The sequence below is a fragment of the Pungitius pungitius genome, chromosome 8, assembly GCF_949316345.1.
Source record: "Pungitius pungitius chromosome 8, fPunPun2.1, whole genome shotgun sequence".
NCBI classification, from domain to species: Eukaryota; Metazoa; Chordata; class Actinopteri; order Perciformes; family Gasterosteidae; genus Pungitius; species Pungitius pungitius.
The window spans coordinates 19,278,758-19,298,654 of NC_084907.1; the positions used below are offsets into that span (position 1 = coordinate 19,278,758).

The following is a 19,897-nucleotide window of genomic DNA, read 5'->3' on the forward strand; positions in this document are numbered from 1 at the left end:
GTGCTTCCTGTTCTTAGACATGAGGCTGTTTATTTATTGCATTGTACTAAATATAAGCTTAGTATATGACATGAACACCTGTGCTATGATGCCCGTTTCAGTACAGTATCCCATGCATACGGCCCCTGTTTCTACTCAGCCCCTATATCTATATATTTGTTACAGATATACATCACAGATTAGTTCAAAAACACTGCACAAAATAGGAGTAAACAGTCACGTGTCTGACACAATCTCAGCAGCTATTATTGTGAGTCTCACTAAAACAGCACTTACGGAAGGGTTGACGCTGTTGTATTTGTATTTCCTTTTACCTTCTATCCTTCTACAGGTGTTTGTTTTGCGTGTTTGTAACCCCCGTAAAAGGAGGAATTTTGGGGTGACACTGAAACAACGACATCTTCTATTTGTAGGTGTCTACGGTTTGTGTCATTAGTTAAAATATTAGTTTAATGTCTCTCTCATCCAGAAGGGGGCAGCAGTACTTTGTACCAATTACCTTTAAATGAAAGGGACTAATTACTCACGGTTTCAATGGAAAATCAATAGAAACTTGAAGATTCATTGTTGTTTTGAACACATTTATAGCTTTGGACAAATAAGATGGGGAAAGAGAGGGATTATATAAAGTAATGTATACAGTATTTAAGTGTATATGTCTATATAAAGTGTTCCTTTCTCACAATCAGCGCACAGTATTGTATGATATTCTCATCATACTGCTGCAGCATTTGCCAAGGGACGATGTTGGTGTAAGTGTGGCATGTCGAGGTGCAGTATCTGTGCAGCTTGTGTGTTTAAGATTCCAGAAGCTCTACAACTCAATTACATGGATATTGTTGACATTTTTAAATTCTGTTCACAAAAAAAATGTGGCCTGCCGAAATATAACGAGGGCAACTCAATACCAATCCCAACATGTTTCTTTCTTTCATCTGTTGCTGCTGGAAATGTGTGGGATTTACTCTTGGAAGTGGTTCACAAGACTGTACCTCTGAACATTTTTCATTTTTTGGCTTTCTCTTTTCAAAAACACAATGATCTCCGGTTTCACAGTTCTTGTCAGCACCTATGGGTATTATTATTCTAAAAAGGGTGACGATGCCCTCACTAAAAACAAGACATCCTGTATTTGTCAAGCCATTTGTACTTTATGCTGTAACATAAATCAACAGGGTTTCATTCCATTAATTCTCACTTATCTACCCGAGGGAGGCACTTTAGTTCATAAAAAGGGCACATATTTGTACTGCCCAGAGGGGTGACCTGTCATTACCGGTAACTGTCGCTTATTTAATTTGGCCGGTTGTAAAACACATTTCCATCCCCTTGTGGTTGAGAGACCAGTGTGAGCGATTCTGTTCTCCGGGCGTTTTAACCTCCCGGCTCCGGTCAGATTGCTGGATAATACGTGCAATCTCAGATAAGTGACTTAGTAGAAAACAAAAAAAAATCCCCCGAATATGGAGCGACCAAGTCGCACAGCGAAAATAAAGAATTCAGTGCTCGCATTCGTATTTGAAGACAAAGAAAAAGCACAAAGTATTTGGGCCTATTTCTTTTTAACATCTGCAACACTAATGAGAGAGTTGAATACAGAAGGCCCGCGCTTACAAAAGAAAAGGCAAAGGACGTGGCTTTAACTTATTAAGAATGGAAGATTGGGGTTGTTCTAAATACATCATCCCAGGAGCATCAGTGACCCAATACTCCCTGCAAGTACCAAAAGCAAAACCAAAGAGAGAAAGGCAATGTAACATGGGAAATTTTCTCATTTCCCCGAGGCACCCTGGTCTCCACTTCTCCTCTTGAGGGTGAACTCCGTCACATGGTCTCTTACTCACATTCAAAAAACCTCCCCCATTAGCCGCCAGGGAACCAGAGATTAGGTAACTGCCCGCTCGTATGGATCAATAGCATTCAATGTCAGTGTCTCTGCAAATTGTAAGAAAAGGAACTCTTAAAATAGAAAAAGGAGCGCTTCTCCTTTGAGAAACTTTTGAAAGGAGGGCGATAAGGAATTCAAGATAGAGTGCCTTGGGTTTCATTTCATAAACTACTTGAGTGCCAATAAAGTTCAGAATCAAACTGAGATCACTGTAAGTTATAAATATGGAAAGCAAAGAGGGTGTGATAAGACAGTGATACCCACCGTACGCGGGTAACGTCAAAAGAGCCTTCCCAACAACTGCCAACATGTAGGCGGTTGAGCAATTTTTCCATTCCTGTAATCTGAAAATCCTGTCCCAATGCAATAATAAAATACAACACCAGACCGAGGTGAGGGCTGATCTCTCTTCTCGCACAGTGTTCTCGCTCACAACGGAGGGGGGGGGGGGGGGGGGAAATGTCAAATGTGTAAGACAATAGAGCACCCGCGGCATAGAAAAAGAAGCTGAGCACGCTAATGGACGCGACAGGAAGCATCATCACAGGCATTCCAGCGCAAAACATTTCCCAAGCGGAGACGACACAAACACACACGCAGACGCTCTTTCATCCCCACTTTAGAGGAAAGTGACTTTGATGACCTTCTCGTTATCAGTTTTCAGATTTTGGAACAGGAAAAAGGGGGGGGGGGGGGGGGGACCTGAAAACAGCGAATGAGAGAAGGAGACGTAAACGAGGACAGATGGAGAAAGGCAGAGTTGGCCTGTGGCAGGTCTCTTGATGGAAGGATTGTTTTTTTTGTTTTTTTTATTCTATTTGAGACAGTTTTTTTGTTTTTTTCCGTCTGTCTTTCTCATTACTCACTGTGATGTTTGCCCAGGCACTGCCAGGATGGGAAGAAAACAGCCCTCACAACAGGAAGAGTCTGGGTGCCCTGGATGGGTCTCACACTGTGGTACTCTTACAGGGACATCACGTGACCCAGAGGGCGACCGCCCACAGTCAGCGTCGTCGCTTTTCAAACTGAACTAACTTGAGCTGGGATTCTCGGAGCAGACGGCGACGGCACGTTTTAGACGTGAGAGAATTAGCTTCGTGTCCGTCGGATGACTCGACATCTGCCACTCTGTCGGGAAGGAGACGGTCTCGCTACCCTGCTTTCCCGTTGAACCTGACTGACAGCAGGAGTGACTGAAGTGTAAAGTCAGGGCAGGTTTATCTGCAGGGCGCGGCACCATGGCTCACTGATTAAACATGTCTGCCATAGGTTCATTGGATGGAACTTTGTATTTACAACCAATGCTGGAGCATGAGGTCATTGGTAAAGATAAGACAAGTTTTCCATGAAGTGAAAGTAATGGAAAAAGTTCCATTCTGACCTGTTTTCCTGTCACATCTTTTATTGGATGTTGGTGTGTGTTAGATACTGAAACATGTAACATGTAACTACCTTAACGGCAAATGTTTGACCCGTTCCAAAGCTCTCTGAGCTCTCTGAGGGGGGGGGGGGGGGATGTTGTATTTTTAGTGAAAGAACTATGCTTGTGGTGGTGACGACATGATGAGTAACTTGTCTTATTCAGTCGTCTATCAGCATTCAACCCTGCCAGCTATTATACCCCTTCGTTGTTGGGGGGGCTTTTGGGAGCTATAAATAGCTCTTTAGGATTTACAACAGTGTGTCTAAATTTACTGGCCCATTCTCTCTTATAGTCACACCGTGTTGGTGGGCGGGGACTGGTGACTCAGCACCACGTGGCTCTCTGCGTTGCGCCTTGCGTGGAGGTGATTGTAGGCCGGGCCAACATGGAAATGCGTGGCCGTTCGTCACAACTACCCATAAATGAATTATCCATGAACCTGTCTGCGGGAATCCCCAAGATACACACGGCTTTGATTTACTCGTTTGCTTTATCATAGGATTTTCAAGGCAGAAGTAAAATGCCTTATACTTACGCTGTCCCAATATACCTGAATTCACCAATGTGTTTTTTTTTAAACTTTGGGGAAACACTGTCGGGGGATCCCAAAACTCAAATGTGCAACTGCTGTCGGTAATCAAACTGTATTTCGGAAGAGATCCACCTGATTGGTTTGCAAACTAAACTTAAATATTACCACATTGTCCAAGTCCAAGGCAAGGTTAAAAAAAAAAATACACAACAGACCAGCTAAAGAATTTAAAAACCAACCCACGCACTGCGTTATGGGCGTGTTCGGAAAAAAAGTCACCTGGCTGACGTCACGCGTGGACCAGCGTCCACAGCGCGCCGCCCTGTGGAGCTGCAGTACGTGCCCAGTCTCAGTCTCACACACACACGCGGAGAGAGAGAGAGAGAGAGCACGAAGGAGCAGCTCCAGGACCGACCTGAACACTTCCTCAACCGCTTTCCGAGTTTTTAGGAGCCAGTGCGCCGCGAGGCCCGCGGATCGAGAGCCGAGGACCCTGCAGCTGAGCGGAAGAGGTAACGTCCCGACAAGTCCCGGTTTACTCCAGAAGAGGCTCAACTTCTTTAGTGGTCGGTGTGTGTGTGTGTGTGTGTGTGGGGGGGGGACTTGTATTTGGTGTTTTTTGACAGATCGGGACAGTAGCCGTCTTTACCGTCAACACCTCGGTTGCAGAAGGGATTTTTTTGGGGGGTTGCTGGGTGTGAGAGAAGTTTCTCCGCCCCCCCCGGCGGGCCGCGGTGGTAAAGTTCCGCGGGCGGAGGCGTTTGACCGCCACGATTCACCGGGACGAGTCTCCCGTGCTAATGTGTAGCGTTGTCTCTTATGGTGACACATCGGTGATAGGGGAGGTCTGCCTAAGTTTAGTCGACTAAACTTTGGCATTCATCAAAAATGTTAACGAACAGACACAAACAAACAAACAAACAAAACATTTTTTTAAAGTCCATATCAGCCTATAAATGTCACGTGTTATTATGCAACAAGAGACAAGCTTCCCTTCAAAACACCTTGTGTTTGGATTCCGGTTTTTATTCTAAGTAACTATTGAGTCGTTGAAAATGATTTAAGATTTAAGACATGTATTTACAAAACAAGCTTCACCCTCACATCAAGTGCAGATCCATTCGGTTGAATTCCCTCCAGCGCGTTGTTTGGTTTGACTTTGCTCAGTGTGGTCTAACTTGAACTGGATCCGGTTTGCCTTGTCTACGGGAGCCTTGGTGTTGTTAGAAGTTCTCAGGATTTACATCACAACACTCTTTTTTTTCCCCCCCTCTTACGTCACATGTCATGGGTAAAGGCATCGATCCAAATGTTTAAAACACGCAAAGGGAACGACCCAGTGTCCAACCAAATGAAGTCTCATGTGTCTACGCAGGATGAGTAAATACGCTGATGCTTGAACGCTACCCTGCGTTCTTGTGGGTGTAAACATCTCGGCCTTCTGAATCCACAGGGGTCCAGCTCCCCGGACACTATGATCCTATTTTTGGAAATAATCCTTTCCAACACTCGTGGGGAAACGAAAAAGCTGTGTGTCACAAACTACAACCTGAATTCTGCCTTTGTGGCCCGACTCCGTATCCTGTTGCCGTCTTCTGGAGGCGACGCGTAACACTGGTAACACTGTCTGCATGCATCTGCCTGCAGTTACTGATGTGTCAATATTGGCTTGGGGCTTTGTGAGCTGCGTTGGTGGGACGCGTTTGGGACATCTGCTCAGTGCGGAGTGAGTTGCCCTTCCAGTACCGATCCCTCGACAGCATGCGGCTTTCTGGTCCTCAAACAGGACTTCAGAGTTGATGCAGCTCCAATAGGGAAATAAAATCTCTGCATTTAGAACTGGGTATTGATCCAGTGTACTTTTGAAGTCCAACCTGAACTGTGTACGTTAAATGTACTGAATGTTGGCAGCATTTTATTTACTTTAATAATTAATACACAATTGAATAATATCTTTTTTATAAGTATTGCATGTATGCGTTGAACAAAGTGTTTTTGGTTTTTTAAACTCAACCATTGTTGTCAACAGCATAAAAATCAGTAACGACCAAAACTGAAAACAGTTTGATTATTGTGCCATAAAACAGGAAAGTGACACAAGCTTTTCTTACAGTACGTACAACAAGTGATTCTTCTTAAAGCAGCAGCCCCTTCCTTTGTGCATACCTACACACACACACACACACACACACACACACACACACACACACACACACACACACACACACAGGCAGCAGACACACGCAGCAGTTTGGCATGCATTAGGTAAATCAGCACTGGGAGATGATAGTTTGGCACATTACTTGCCCTTGGCCTCTTGTTACTATACCACTCTCCCCCCCACACACACATATACACACAAACACACACACACACACATCATGCTTTCCTGCTTGGCTCTCCTGGCTCAGATGCTATTTTGTCTTCCTTTTTAACCAAAGCTTTGTGAACTGCAAGCGAAGCAGAAATGGACACTGCTCTTAATGCAGGGGGAGAGGAGACACACACACACACACACACACAATAGCAGCTGGATTCCATCCATGCTGGTATAGCAGGTTTGACAGTGTGCCAGAAAAGCCCAGCGATGGAAGAGAACGGGTTTCACATACGTTTGAGTTCCTACTGCCAGTTCTCGGGTTTATGGTCATCATCATCTGTCGGTGTCCTTGAACCAGCAAAGTCAGCGCTGGTCTCACTCCTCTTCAAATCCTCAATCCCTTTTCTTCCGTGTCCTACTTTTGTCCCGATGGTTGCAGCGGCTGTGGTGCACTGTGCACATCGGCGCTCATTCCTTTTTTTTTTTGTTGCTGTTTCGCGTCTCCCGAGACAACATCTGTAATAATAGTGTTGACTTGACCTCTGCGAGGTCGCGGGTGGTTGGCTTCAGAGGCGGCCGGGTGTTCAACATTAACCTCGGTCGCTGAAAGAAAGGAAGGCTTTGGTTCTTTGCAGCCGCTCTCTGACGAAATTCATTAAAGGCTGCTTTGTTCAAGGTTATTAGTGTGCGTGTGCAAGCGCGCAGGTGCACTTGTGTCGCGTTAATGCGCTAACAATACATGCCACCGAGGCTCAGGGAAAGACTTTTGGATTACAGGAAGTTTTGTGATAATTCCGTGGCTTCGTTTGGACGAATTCTTCAAAATCACAACGGAATAAAGAAAATGAAAAATGACTCCATGTCGGTGCCTCCACCGAGTCACTTCAGAACATCTTTCAAAAGTATCAATGGGGTTGGGCGGACGGCACAGAGGGTACATCATGTGCTTTCTGATATTCCAGCGCTGTTTGATTTGCGACGCGGAGGGAGAGTTTCTGTTTGAGCTGTTCTAAAAGAGCACTGCCATGCAATGGGTGTCTATTCACACAGCTCCCCAGCAGGTTATTGGGTTTGGGTGGCCCGTGTGGCCCGGGCTGACGCCGGCTCGTTCAGGTACATTATGGTTGTGTGGAGTCGTGTTTGTTCAGCTCTAATTCAGCGTGCGGGGCCACGCCGGGCCCGCCGCCATCCAGCTGGGCTGTTCTAGGTGTCTTTCACTCCGCTCGTCTTTATCCACGTGTGGCGTCAGCACGGTTCTCTTAAAGGAACTGCACACGTTAAAGTAGGAGGTTGTGGAACTTAACGTTTTTTTGTAATTCTTCAACTGAAGAATTCCTCGGTTACTAAGGCACCATCATTTATTTTTATCTTTTAAAAAAAAAGCTGTCTTCTGTGGTGCCCTTTTTTTAGAAGGCAGCTAGTTGCCAACGAACCTGTTAAAAATAAATAAATATATATATATATATTTGAAGACCATGCAGTCGATTCAAATTATGTTGCTGTACTGATTGTTTAATGAACCCTACTGCTGCGCTAGTTTTACAGCGAGCCTTTTGGATTTCCATAGTAGGAATGGCTCCGCACAGACAATACCTGAACCTGAAAGGCAGCCAAATGATGTCCAAACATTGTTCTTTTGTGTGTGTGTTTGTGTAAATTGAGGCCTGTTGACGCGTCACAGTGGAAAAAGCCCCTGTGTAAATGACGACCTTGACAGAGTCTGCATTCTGCATTTAGGTGCGACTGTCTCTGGATCCACCTGTCGTACAATGCTGCCTCATCGGAATGTCTTATTTACGTAACCTCTACCGTCGCTGAGCCAATGTCATTGCTAATCGTTGCACGCAGAGGTGTCAAATGTATTCACATTCCTTACTCAAGTAGAAGTATAGAAATTAGGGTTTAAAAATGGTTTTGTTGAAGTGTTATGTCAAGCATTTTACTTGAGTAAAAGTATAAAAGTACTGGTTTCAAAACTACTCTAAAAAAAAAAGTCCATTAAGGACAAACTCTTAATGTGTTAACAGAACATTCAGATCACGTGACCTGCCGTTCGGATGACGGAAACATGGCGACGTTCAGAGACGCGACGCTAAAACAAGAGAGGACACATGCGCACTTGAACAAATAAAATGAAAACCCACGTTCCAGTGACGGCTTAATGACGTGAGTCGGAGGACGTACACACGTTAATACTTAAGACATACATCACTTTATTGAAGACGCTGCGCTACTTGCAGGTCATGGTCATGAAGATTCTCATTTAATGTTACATGGACATTGCATGAGGAGAAGGAGGAGGAGGAGGCGGGTTCATGTCCCTAAATACCCAACTGAGATCGGCTTGTATCGCTACCACCGACCAGCGGAGGAACCGACCACCGACCTCCGACCTCCGCACCCTGCCGCCATGAAAAGGAACCTTCCACCGACCGCTTTTCCCACGCGGCGTCAACTCTGATTTGCGCCATCTGCAGGCGCATCGCGGAGTAAACCAATAGGGTGTCTGGATGGTAAATGTTTATACTTCTCATCCGACCACAATCCAAATCACTCAATCCGGATGGCGCGATCATTCCGGATAGTTTTTTCGTGTGTGTGTTTTTGAACGATGAGTAAGCCGTAAAGCAAGCCAAAATTAAATAGGAGTAACGAGGCTATTTTTAAGAAGTAGAAAGAACGGATATTTGCGTGAAAATGTAAGGAGTAGAAGTAAAAAGTTGTCTGAAAAATAAATACTCCAGTAAACTATAGATACCCAAAATGTCTACTTAAGTAACCTGACACCTCTGGTTAAGTTTCCTCCTGTGACAAGGCAAAATCTCTGATGGGAACAAGGTGCGTGTGCATGTTTAGGGTCAGGTGCCTTTTATCTGCTGGATATCTTCTATTTAAAACCTAATAAATTAAAAAAATAAACGCCAATACTGCATTCAATGCCATAATCGATGTGCAACTGTGTCCCTTTTCATGCCTAGACTCCTAGTTTAAGGGGCCATAACAAGTTAGAATAAACTCAATGTAAACGTGTGTATATATATATATATATATTATTTATTTTTTTGTTCCTTTGCGATCAATGACATCAGTAGACACTGTTCTCTCACAGGCCTTTACTGCTACATTCACGACTTGATGGTTTCACAGGCTTTTTGCCTGCAGTCTGGTGAGGTGACACGCATTACTCAGGTGGACTGATTTAGGGAACCTGACTTCACAGAATTCCACTGCCCGCATTGTCTACACGTTTATTCCCGAAAGTGAGTCCCCAACCTGCCCGGACCTGCTGGACCAGTTGTTCCTTTTGAATGACATAACCACTTACTTTGCGCATACCGAAGCATTGACTGGTTTGTGGTGCTTCACTGAACATGACTTTGCGGGTACATCCATTGTGGACAGTCACGCATGTCTCTTGTGCTACAATGCATGTTATGTAGTAAGGGTTTCACGTCATTATTATTGAAGGTTAATTTTTTTTTTGTTATATAATAACCTATTTTATTATTTACTTTCAAAAATGTGTGGGATGGAGGTCATAAGTTAAGTTCATACAGCCTCCTCCGATCAGCCAAAAAGGGTGACAGGGATTTTCTTTTCAAGTCAAAGTAGCATTTAATGACCTGTCATAGTCACATATTTGTTGCCCTGCTTACCTTCTTCCAGTCAGTGTATGATTTACAAATTATTTGGAGAGTTAACACATAATCAATTTGACATTTACTGATACTTTGTTACTTTTGCTGCGTCTGTGTTTTGTAGTTTAGGACAAAAGCCTCAGTGTCGCCAAAGCTGGTTGAGGTCTCACACACACACACTTTATCCAAATATCCATCTCACTGGAAGCTGACTGAAGGCAAATCTGGTTCTCTCATCGAGTCTGATTTCTCCTCATGGCTTCTGAGTGTGTGTTTTCTTTTTTCCCCTCCCTTTTGCTCTTTACCCACCCCTTCCCCAATTGCATGTGCTCATTTTTTCCACTCTCTCTCTAGAGAAACAAGGCTCTCTTTTCTTTTGTAAAAATGCCGGGGTATGTGTAGGCCAACATAAGCGACTTTGTGTGTCTGTGTAAAGCGGAGAGGAAACAGACTCTAAAAATGGATGTCAAAGTGTGTGTTTCACATCTGGAAAACTCCATAACTTTGGTTAACATTATGTTTGGGTTGTCTCTCTGTCTGTCTGTCTGTATGTAAGCATGCGTGGGCTAACTAGAGAACATGAATAGTTCTTGGACCCTTTTTTTTTTTTTAAAGATCTCCGGCAGGTCAGCAGGGTCATTCAAAGATTACACAGCAACAACAGAGCCTCCCTCAGCTCAAAATGCTATTAAGCTTCCTTAAAGCAAATGGCACCTCCAGTGTTTTGTATTCAGACGTCCAGTGTTACTGATTCACTTCACCATGCGGACTCTTCTTTCTTGTGTTGGGAAATCAAGCCAGAAGCTTGGGCCCCCATGCTTCCTAATATACAGTACACAGTCACTTGTATTGACGAGCTGCTGCTCCACATTGTGTTTTTGAAGAAAAAAAACTGGGGAATTAGAGGCCATTTCTGCAGTACTTTTCCAGAAGTGTAGGACATGGACATGTTTCTGTGCATTTAGCAATTACTCTACAAAAATACCGTCTTTTTAGAAAATCTAAACACCATCCGGTCAAGTCAAAGATCGTAAAAGCACCAGCAGTGCAGTGTGAAGGAATTCATTCAAACATTTGTTGCTACTTTACAATTTTGGATGTGGGTGGATATGCCTTTTTGTTCCCTCTGGTAAAATATGTGCTCTGTGAAACAACCTTAATAATATAAAAAGTCCAGTAAGTAAATGCAGATCCATTGCAGAAGCCGTTCATTAACGCTGTGCACTGCTTCATGGAGAGAGACACTACTTGATAGTGATTTACTTAAAATGTATAGAATGGACCATGTTAGCTGAGCAGGTTAATAACGACTCCGGTAGGACATGTTGTTCGAACCCCACAAGAATTTTGCGAAGAGGAAATGTACCAAACACAATGGAACTAGTGCTGAACAAATCTGTCAGTGCAGCAATTCAGTCGAGGTGAAGCAAGCGGGAGATACTTTTGCAAGCTGTGGTTTCTGTTTTAGTTCTGCACTCTGCACCAGAAAAATGCATCAGAATAGGTCTGAGTTGAAGTAGATAATTTGACTTTGTCAGCATGGAAGACCTAATCCTGCGTGATTCAGAACCAAGTAGAGAGTTAAGAGACAGCACCATTTCTGGTTTGAAAAAGTCCCACAAAATGAATGTGAAAACTATAAGGTAGCAGAAACTGCTTTTCTTTTACCTTTTGTTTGTCATTTGAGTGTGTTTGTCTTTCTTTCTTTTCTCTCTGGAAGTCCAAAACTGTGCACAAGATTCATGAATGAGTCAGTTTCTTCTTGCCTCATCAATGGCTGTTAGTTTCCAATCTTACGTCTTGAGTTGAAACTTCCTCTGTGGTTTTCCATAGACTCTCTTCCTTCTTGTTTAAGTTCAGAGCTTGAGCAATCCAAAGAAAAACCTATGTGTATCAAGACATTTGGGGCTCCTCTATCCTCTGACCATAATGTGTGTACGACCTTCTGACTGACTGACTTTTTTTTCTTTTTTTTTTTTCTTGAAGGTGAGCAGTCACCATGGCACCCTTCCTGCGTATCGCCTTCAATGATTTTGATGTGGGCGTTCTGCTCTCTCTGAACGAACCTCCCATCTGCGCCATCAAGATGAAGGAGTCTGTCAACACAGGTATGTGCACCCACACAAACGGTCATAACTAGATAAGCAGCAGGGGAGACCTGATGTGCCAAGTTCAATTGCTTTAACAGCCACCATCTGCTGGGCTCAAGAACCCACTTGCAAACTTGGCTCCAGCGTACAATCCGGGCAGAAATTGCTCCGTCGCTGTGACTTTACCCGAGCAGGTAAAAGAACGTCTTGTGATGATCCCGTTGTGTTTTTTTTTTTACAGAGCGAGGAAAGACCTTGGTCCAGAGGAAGCCCACCATGTACCCAGCGTGGAAGACCACCTTTGATGCTCATATCTATGAGGGCCGGGTCTTGGAAGTGGTCTTGATGCTGAGCGCCGAGGAGCCAATCGCCAAGGCCACGGTCGGATTGTCTGTACTGTCGGAACGCTGCAAGAAGTCCAAGACCAGCGGCTTTACTGAGTTCTGGCTGGACCTGCTCCCGTCAGGGAAGGTCCAGATGGCCGTGCAGTTCTTCTTGGAGGAAACCGATGCAGGTAAAACTGCTGCAGCTTAAAGCCCCTGGAAACCTGTTTTTTTTATTATATTATATTGGTATGACAATAGTTCAGAAAAGATATTTCTTGATATTTATTTAAAAAGTGTATCAATTCAAAATCTAATCTGCTTCATCAGGCTCATGTGGCTGGGGTTAGATCAGACTAAATTGACAAATGTGGCAATTTATGTCACATTAAAATGTTGCTAAAATCCTGTTGGGAATAAGCGAGATGAAAGTATTATTTTTAGATGAGCCCAAAACCATTTGATACTATTCAAAATATCCCAGACATAAATTCCCGATCTGAACAACTAAAGGCAGTCCAGCTTCACAACTCAACAAAGATAGTGTTCCCTGACCGGGAATCGAACCCGGGCCGCGGCGGTGAGAGCGCCGAATCCTAACCACTAGACCACCAGGGACAACTGCTGCACCACGTCAAATATAAGGAACCGATGCTGGATTGGTTCTCTATATTTTTGTCTGTTTCTTCTAAAGACCGACGACACCAATGGGTTCATTCGACTCATAAACAACCATTAGTTGGTCACATCACATGTTGTGCAAAATGACAGCACTCTCATGTATATGCACAGAAAATCACTCCGACTGACTTTATGTGCTCTCATCCGGCTGAGCAGATTTCAAATCTATAGTTTCAATCCGTTGCTCTTCTAACACACAAATCCAGCCAAACTTGATAGCTGTTGTGGAAATCTCGTGAGTGCGGAGTTCTGTGCCAGCTGCGCTGCAATAAACTGCCTCCCTAAAAAAAAAAGCCACGCACGGGTAAATCTTTGTGCTGACATGTATCAAGTTAAGCTTGTCAGGGTGTGGCCATATAAAACTAGTGCACTATCGCAGTCCTTCAAGGACGTCAACACGCATCGAGGCTGTCAATGCAACTCTGTAGAACACAATGATGAATGTTTCGGGCACAGCTCAGGGTGAACTTTTGGGATGGTAATCGCACCTCATATCGCACCAGTCCATATCAAATAACGGACCTTCTTGGCTTTCAAAACTCTTCTGTAGTTTCACTTCATGTTGAAGAAGCAGAAGTTAAGCAAGCCAGTACTAACCAGCAGTGCTGTGTTCAACTGCTAGCCCCCCCCTTCCCCCCCAGCAATAAATGCGAGGGGGAAGGGGGGAGTGGGGGGGGGTGCGTCTGCTGTTATGAAAAGGGCTCCATACTCCATCAGCTCCCTCCTACACACTCCACAGGTTTCCTGAAAAGCAGCCTGGAGTATTTTTAGCGATGTGTGAACAGCCCTCAGCGGTCTGTCTTCTTTCTCTTGCCCACCCTCTCTCTCTCTCGCTCTCTCTCTCTCTCTCACGCCCACCGTCTCGCCTCAGCTCACCGACGCGCCGTCCAAACATAAACATCTGTCAGTGGAGTGGCAGACGGGAAATTAGTTTATCTGCCTCTCTCATCACTCTTTTTATTGTCTTATCTCTTGTCTCTGTAAGGCTACTCCTTTTTTTTTTTTTTTTAATTATCACATCTCTGTCACCCCTGTCCAGACATTTACCCTCCCGTTCTTAGTTTCGGGCCTTCTTTGTTTGCTTCTCTCAAGCCTCTTTTGCTGTGGTCTCTGGGTGACCTTTGACCCCACCCGTCAGTTGAAGCTGCTTATAAAAGAGGTCCTTTTTCTGTGTGAACCCTGTATTTAGCAACAGTAACCTAGGCTCCCCCTTGTGTAGCTACTAAGTCCTTTTGATTAAACAGCCTTTGGCTATTGGAGAAGATGACTCATTTATTATTGTGATGTAATTTAAGGCCAATAAAGCTCACCCGCTAGATTGTAAAAGGTTTGGGTGCTTAAATAATTGACCGCCATGTCACTGCACCATTGATATCTTTTTTTTTTTTTTTTCATTTTCTGTAGATGACACTGCACTTTAAAGCTGTTTGAAGGACACCGTTGTTTGATTTGTAAATCAATCTCTCCCCTCAGCCACGCCTCAGCGATCAGTCAAGGTTTCTTGTGAGGACGGAATGACGACCCTCAACAGGAGGAGAGGAGCTGTCAAGCAGCCCAAAGTCCACGAGGTCAAGAACCACGAGTTTACCGCCACCTTCTTTAACCAACCCACCTTCTGTTCTGTCTGCAGAGAGTTTGTCTGGTGAGATACCATGTCATATCTGTCATTATTATGTCATCCTTTTTTTCCCCCTGAAAGCAGATGATTTTTCTGTCTCCTTGTTTTTTGCACTTATCATTGGGTTCGAATTAAGATGACACTCTGACTCAGCTTTGATCATTCCAGACCGTTTAAGCTGTAACCTAGCAAATGAGACAAAAACATTGGTTTTCCAAGAAGAAAAGTCCAGCCCACCTTCCCCCACGGGTGCTTCTCAAAAGAGCAATTAGTAGCGGTTCTAGTTTCCTTAATGGAGCAGTGGGGGGTTTGTAATGGTAGAAACGGCAGCAGGACTGCTATTGTGAGATGAGCCACTGTCTTGGGAAATCCCACAAAGCTGTTAAGTTGACCAACCTCCTACCACTGCTATAGAAGATGATGCCGTCTTTGGTTTCATATTTAAAATGTTCAATCTCAAGCTTCTGTTATGCTGTTAAAAAAAATAAACCCCATGAGTTATTGCAGTGTCAACTCCAGTAATGGGTGTCTCATGCTTTTTGCATGCTTGTTTTTGCAAGAGCGTAATACTTTGCAGAGAACACAGATGTTAGGTGGTAACTGGTTTCATAAAGGAGTAGGCCAATGATATGCTCGTCTGCTACAGGACATCACTGTCAAAATAACATGCATTCTATTGAAAAAAAAACATTCCGAATATATTCCTTTCATATAAGAAGCCATATTTTTATTGTTGGCCCCGTTACAAAGATTAAATTGCATTCCCTTTTCTTCCTTTCCATTCAGGGGGCTCAACAAGCAAGGTTACAAGTGCAGACGTGAGTGTTTTTCGCTAAATGACATTGGCATTTTTATCAGATTTCATCCTCTTGGGTTCCTATCGGTTAACAAAATATTCATTCATTCATTCATTTCACCCAGAATGCAATGCGGCAATCCACAAAAGATGCATTGAAAAAATCATCGGCAGGTGCACTGGGACAGCAGCCAACAGTCGGGAGACTATGGTGAGCAAAGCCCATGTTCTCCAACATTAGTGCAAAAACCTCACCTCAGATCTGACACTCTTTCCTTTTATAGCATTTATGCACTTGTGCACATGCACTGTTTTCCTTACTCGAAACAATGCAAATTTAATTAATCTCAAATGCAGCTAAAACTAAATCAAAAATCCCGATCGTGCATGTGTCACCTTTTTATTATCGCACGGCAGCTTCCCGTGTGTTTCAATTGTTCCCTGTGTGCTTGTAGTTCCAGAGAGAACGCTTCAATATTGATGTGCCGCATCGCTTCAAGCTCCATAACTACAGGAGCCCCACTTTCTGTGAACACTGTGGCAGTCTGCTCTGGGGTCTCTACAAACAGGGCCTTAAATGTGAAGGTAATGTGGGGTTTTTTTTCTACTCTATTATGCAAGAAGATATGTGGGCCTTTCTCTTGCCTCCTCCCATGCCCATGACTTTATTTCTGTTTCTTTCTTTTGTATCTCCACCAAACCCATCTATTTTCTTTCCTCTGACCAGAGTGTGCCATGAATGTCCATGTTAACTGTAAGAAAAAAGTGGCCAATCTGTGTGGAATCAACCAGAAACTACTGGCAGAGGCTCTGCTTCAAATCAGCCAGGTTGGTACTGCAACAAACTGTTTTATTTTAATTCCCATGGACTCTCTGTTCCTTTTATTCTGGTCAGTGGTGATAAGAGAGTACAAATGACTGATTGTGGATGTACAATCTCAAGACTATTGTACCAAACCTTTTTTTACATCCTTAGAAATCTGTCAAGAGGTCTGATGACTCTAATACAGAAGATATTGGGATCTATCAAGGCATCAATAGTGCATCGCTAGACCCTAGTGGTAAGACCCTTTGAATCAAGTTTTGTCATTTACGGTTCAATAAAAAAAGTAGTCATTTTGGTGATTAAACCCATGTTCGAGTTTGAAAGCATCTGTGCATCACGGTTTGCACATGCATTTACTCTGTGTGCAAATGTGCACCTATAGCAGACAGCAAGGTACCCGAGGGCCCGGCTGCAGCCCCAGTCGCACCGACAGCTCCCCGTGCAAGCCTCAACTTAAATCAACTGGTATTCCACAAGGTGCTGGGGAAAGGCAGCTTCGGCAAGGTAAGCCCGACAATCCCCACGTTCACATCCTCAAATGAACACGAAATAATGGTGTAGACATAGAGATAGGAGACACGTCAAACATTGTGCCAACATGTTATGGCAATGGTGTTACACATTACATGGGGTGTAAAAAAAAAAAAAAAAAAAGTCAAAATGGAAAATTGTTTCCATGTAGATGTAAGCTTTGTAGACGACCGTTATCAATCAAATATGACCATGAAAATGCCAGTGATGGTCCATTTTTGGTCTCAAGGTCACAGATCATTTTATTAGTAACCATGCTATTTGGTTCATTCATTGATTTCATGAACTATAAACAACCTCCTTGATTTCAACTTTGCTATGAGTGTAACCTATGAGACCTGCGTCGTCACGCTGGTGATGCTTTGACACCCCAGGTGCTTCTGGCAGAGCTGAAGGGGCAGGGCCAGTATTTCGCCGTGAAGGTCCTGAAGAAGGATGTTGTTCTCATGGACGACGACGTGGAGTGCACCATGGTGGAGAAGAGAGTCTTGGCCCTCGCCTGGGAAAACCCCTTCCTCACGCACCTCTACTCCACATTCCAGTCTAAAGTAAGCGCGGGGATATTTAACGTATACTAGTGAGCCATGTGACAAAGCCTGTTCTCTGACGGGGAACTAACCCGGACAATAGTCACAACTCGCAGGTGTTGATGGTGATGCTCCCAGCCCCTGACTCCGCCCCCCCCCGCCCCCCTCCCTCCCTCCTTCTCTCTCTCTCAGACCCTCTTCATGTCTCATTTGTCGGCCGAGAGCAAGCGAACAGTAATGTGTTTTTTTCCACAGGAGCACCTCTTCTTTGTGATGGAGTACCTGAATGGAGGAGACTTGATGTTCCACATCCAAGACAAAGGCCGCTTTGACCTCAACAGAGCCACGTAAGTACTCGGGGGGGGGGGGGGGGGGGGACAAAGAACTGTGAGCGTTACAGCAACTGTCATTTTCCACATTGGCGGGTATGCAACTGCCTCTTAAACACGGTAAAGCTGTGTTTAATGTTTTATTTTTTTATTTTTGCACATTTCAACCTTCAGATTCTATGCTGCGGAGATAATAGTGGGACTGCAGTTTCTCCACTCGAGGGGAATCATCTACAGGTAAGATCTCAGAGCTGCTCCGACACCTGCAGTCTCTATGATCAACTCGTTACTGCAACGGACGAGGCCAGAGCCCAATCTCTCTTGTTAAACCGCAGAACTCCAAACAGAATATGCCCCACTGGAGACGAGGTTGCATTGTATAACGTGTCTTCCTTTGGCTCTCCTCAGAGATCTGAAGCTTGACAACGTGATGCTGGACAAGGACGGGCACATCAAGATAGCAGACTTTGGCATGTGCAAAGAGCGCGTGTTTGGAGACGTCAGAGCCACCACGTTTTGTGGGACACCAGACTACATCGCGCCGGAGGTTAGATGTCACATTGCACCCCTCCCTTGTTGTTGTTGTCACTGATGTAAAACAGGTTGTTTTCGTTAAGCGGCCTCTCCTCTCAGATCCTGCTAGGACAGAAGTACACCTTCTCGGTGGACTGGTGGTCTTTCGGTGTGCTGGTGTACGAGATGCTGATCGGTCAGTCGCCCTTCCAGGGCGACGATGAGGATGAGCTTTTTGAGTCCATCCGGTCGGACACCCCCCATTACCCCCGGTGGATCACCAAGGAGGCCAAGAACCTCATTGAACAGGTACCCCAACGGGATACGCAGGTTGTCCTCAGGCCCACCGCGTTCCACGAGGGCAGACGCAGTGTTTGCGGTATTCACGTTAGTTGTCAATATGATTCACAACCGCCTTCTTTCTCTCCATCATCATTTCTAGCTGTTTGAGCGAGATCCCACTCGCAGGTTGGGGGTGGTGCGTGACATCCGTGCCCATCCGTTCTTCAAAACCATCAACTGGCCAGCGCTGGAGAACAGAGAGATGGACCCGCCTTTTAAGCCAAAAGTGGTACGATTCCGTGACTAGTTTTTGGTTTCTTAACTGACCGTGGAGGGACTTGATGATGTGTGTGTGTGTGTGTGAGTATGATCGTATGAAATCCGATGGCTTCCGTGAACTTACTGAAATCTCTGACCCGCCACCCACAGAAATCCCCCAGCGACAGCAGCAACTTTGACCGAGAGTTCCTGAGCGAGAAGCCGCGGCTCTCCCACGCGGACAAGAACTTCATCGATTCCATGGACCAGGCAGCGTTCGCTGGCTTTTCCTTCATCAACCCCAAACTGGAAAACATGATTACCAAATAAAAAAATAAATAAAAAAAAAACACTGAACGGCCCCTTTGGGAACACGGTGTTGGCCCTGGACTTGGAAATGGCCTTTAAGTTCAAGTGGGTGAATGACAAGAACATGGAGAGATTTGAGCTTGACTATGACCTCTGTTGTTCCTCTCAGATGAGGAGAGATAAGATGAATCCAGGAGGAATGCTGGCGTCTAAGGCAATAGTCTTGTTTCCATTGTCAAACATTTATAGTTGTATAAAATAATATAACGTTCCAGGGAAATTAAGGGAGATTTGCATAATCAATGCTGGCGAGTGGGGACAGTAAATATTCTTACTTTTCCGTCATTTTTCCTTGTGACGACACTTTGAATCTAAACAAATTATCGAAAGTACTGTATTTGAATTCACAGGATTTAAGATTCTTCTGAATCGAATTAATGTAATTGCACAACTGAATAACTTACTCCATCATTTACTGCACTGTCTTGAGAATACAGAGTCTAACATAACCGCAAAGGCGTTAATCTGTTTTAAATTTTGTCAAGTATTTTAATTGGCCCTTCGGTGTCCGTCAGCAACAAAAGCTACATGTGGCTATTTGTTGATTTTCTGATCTGTCATCACGTGTTGGGCTGTAATGTTATGGTACTAAACCTGTACTGGTACTAAACTATGTGTTGAAGGATGTGTTAATTTGTGTGGGAAGTATGGGCATTCCACTGTAAGCGTTAGGTGTTTCAAATGTGTTATGTTACTTAAATGTGGGGATTTTAATATGAAAATAACAGTGCTATATATGGGAAATTAATATGTACATTCCGATGAGGTGCCTGTGAGTTATGGTTTTTTTTTTTTTTTTTTTTACTCATCTTTTACATCTGATTATAAATAAAAATACCTAACAAACTCTTAAATCCCTTTCAGCCAGTGTCACTTGTTCACATTTTGGTTTTCATTTGCATGAGTTTGAGACTGATCTAAAAGCTAAAAGCTTTATAAGTAGACGTTTTTCA

At 44.2% G+C, this 19,897-nt stretch overlaps 1 protein-coding gene and 1 non-coding gene across 3 annotated transcripts; one reads left to right on the plus strand and one right to left on the minus strand.

Moving 5' to 3' along the window:
* Nucleotides 1–4,082: 4,082 nt before the first annotated feature.
* On the plus strand, nucleotides 4,083–18,925 carry LOC119230203 (protein kinase C delta type-like). 2 transcript variants are annotated; one of them, XM_037491275.2, is made up of 17 exons: nucleotides 4,083–4,355; nucleotides 11,788–11,909; nucleotides 12,133–12,405; nucleotides 14,369–14,537; nucleotides 15,300–15,331; nucleotides 15,435–15,520; nucleotides 15,765–15,894; nucleotides 16,037–16,137; nucleotides 16,286–16,370; nucleotides 16,518–16,639; nucleotides 17,041–17,214; nucleotides 17,449–17,540; nucleotides 17,697–17,759; nucleotides 17,931–18,069; nucleotides 18,156–18,344; nucleotides 18,478–18,606; nucleotides 18,747–18,925. In XM_037491275.2, the coding sequence occupies exons 2-17, from the start codon at nucleotides 11,801–11,803 to the stop codon at nucleotides 18,903–18,905; spliced, it is 2,052 nt and encodes a 683-aa protein (XP_037347172.2). In that variant the 5' UTR covers nucleotides 4,083–4,355; nucleotides 11,788–11,800; the 3' UTR covers nucleotides 18,906–18,925. The 2 variants fall into 2 exon arrangements, with proteins under 2 accessions (XP_037347172.2, XP_037347173.2); XM_037491276.2 differs by lacking the exon at nucleotides 4,083–4,355 and adding an exon at nucleotides 5,313–5,460.
* trnae-cuc (transfer RNA glutamic acid (anticodon CUC)) lies at nucleotides 12,761–12,832 on the minus strand. Its single transcript has one exon. It is a non-coding gene; the product is annotated as a tRNA-Glu (tRNA).
* Nucleotides 18,926–19,897: the final 972 nt, after the last annotated feature.

Bases quoted from the DNA above. Each gene is read 5' to 3' on its own strand.
- LOC119230203 (XM_037491275.2), top strand. From the start codon at position 11,801: ATGGCACCCTTCCTGCGTATCGCCTTCAATGATTTTGATGTGGGCGTT. The intron at 15,895-16,036 runs GTAATGTGGGGT...TCCTCTGACCAG, and splicing joins ACAGGGCCTTAAATGTGAAG to AGTGTGCCATGAATGTCCAT. The intron at 17,541-17,696 runs GTAAGTACTCGG...TTCAACCTTCAG, and splicing joins TTTGACCTCAACAGAGCCAC to ATTCTATGCTGCGGAGATAA.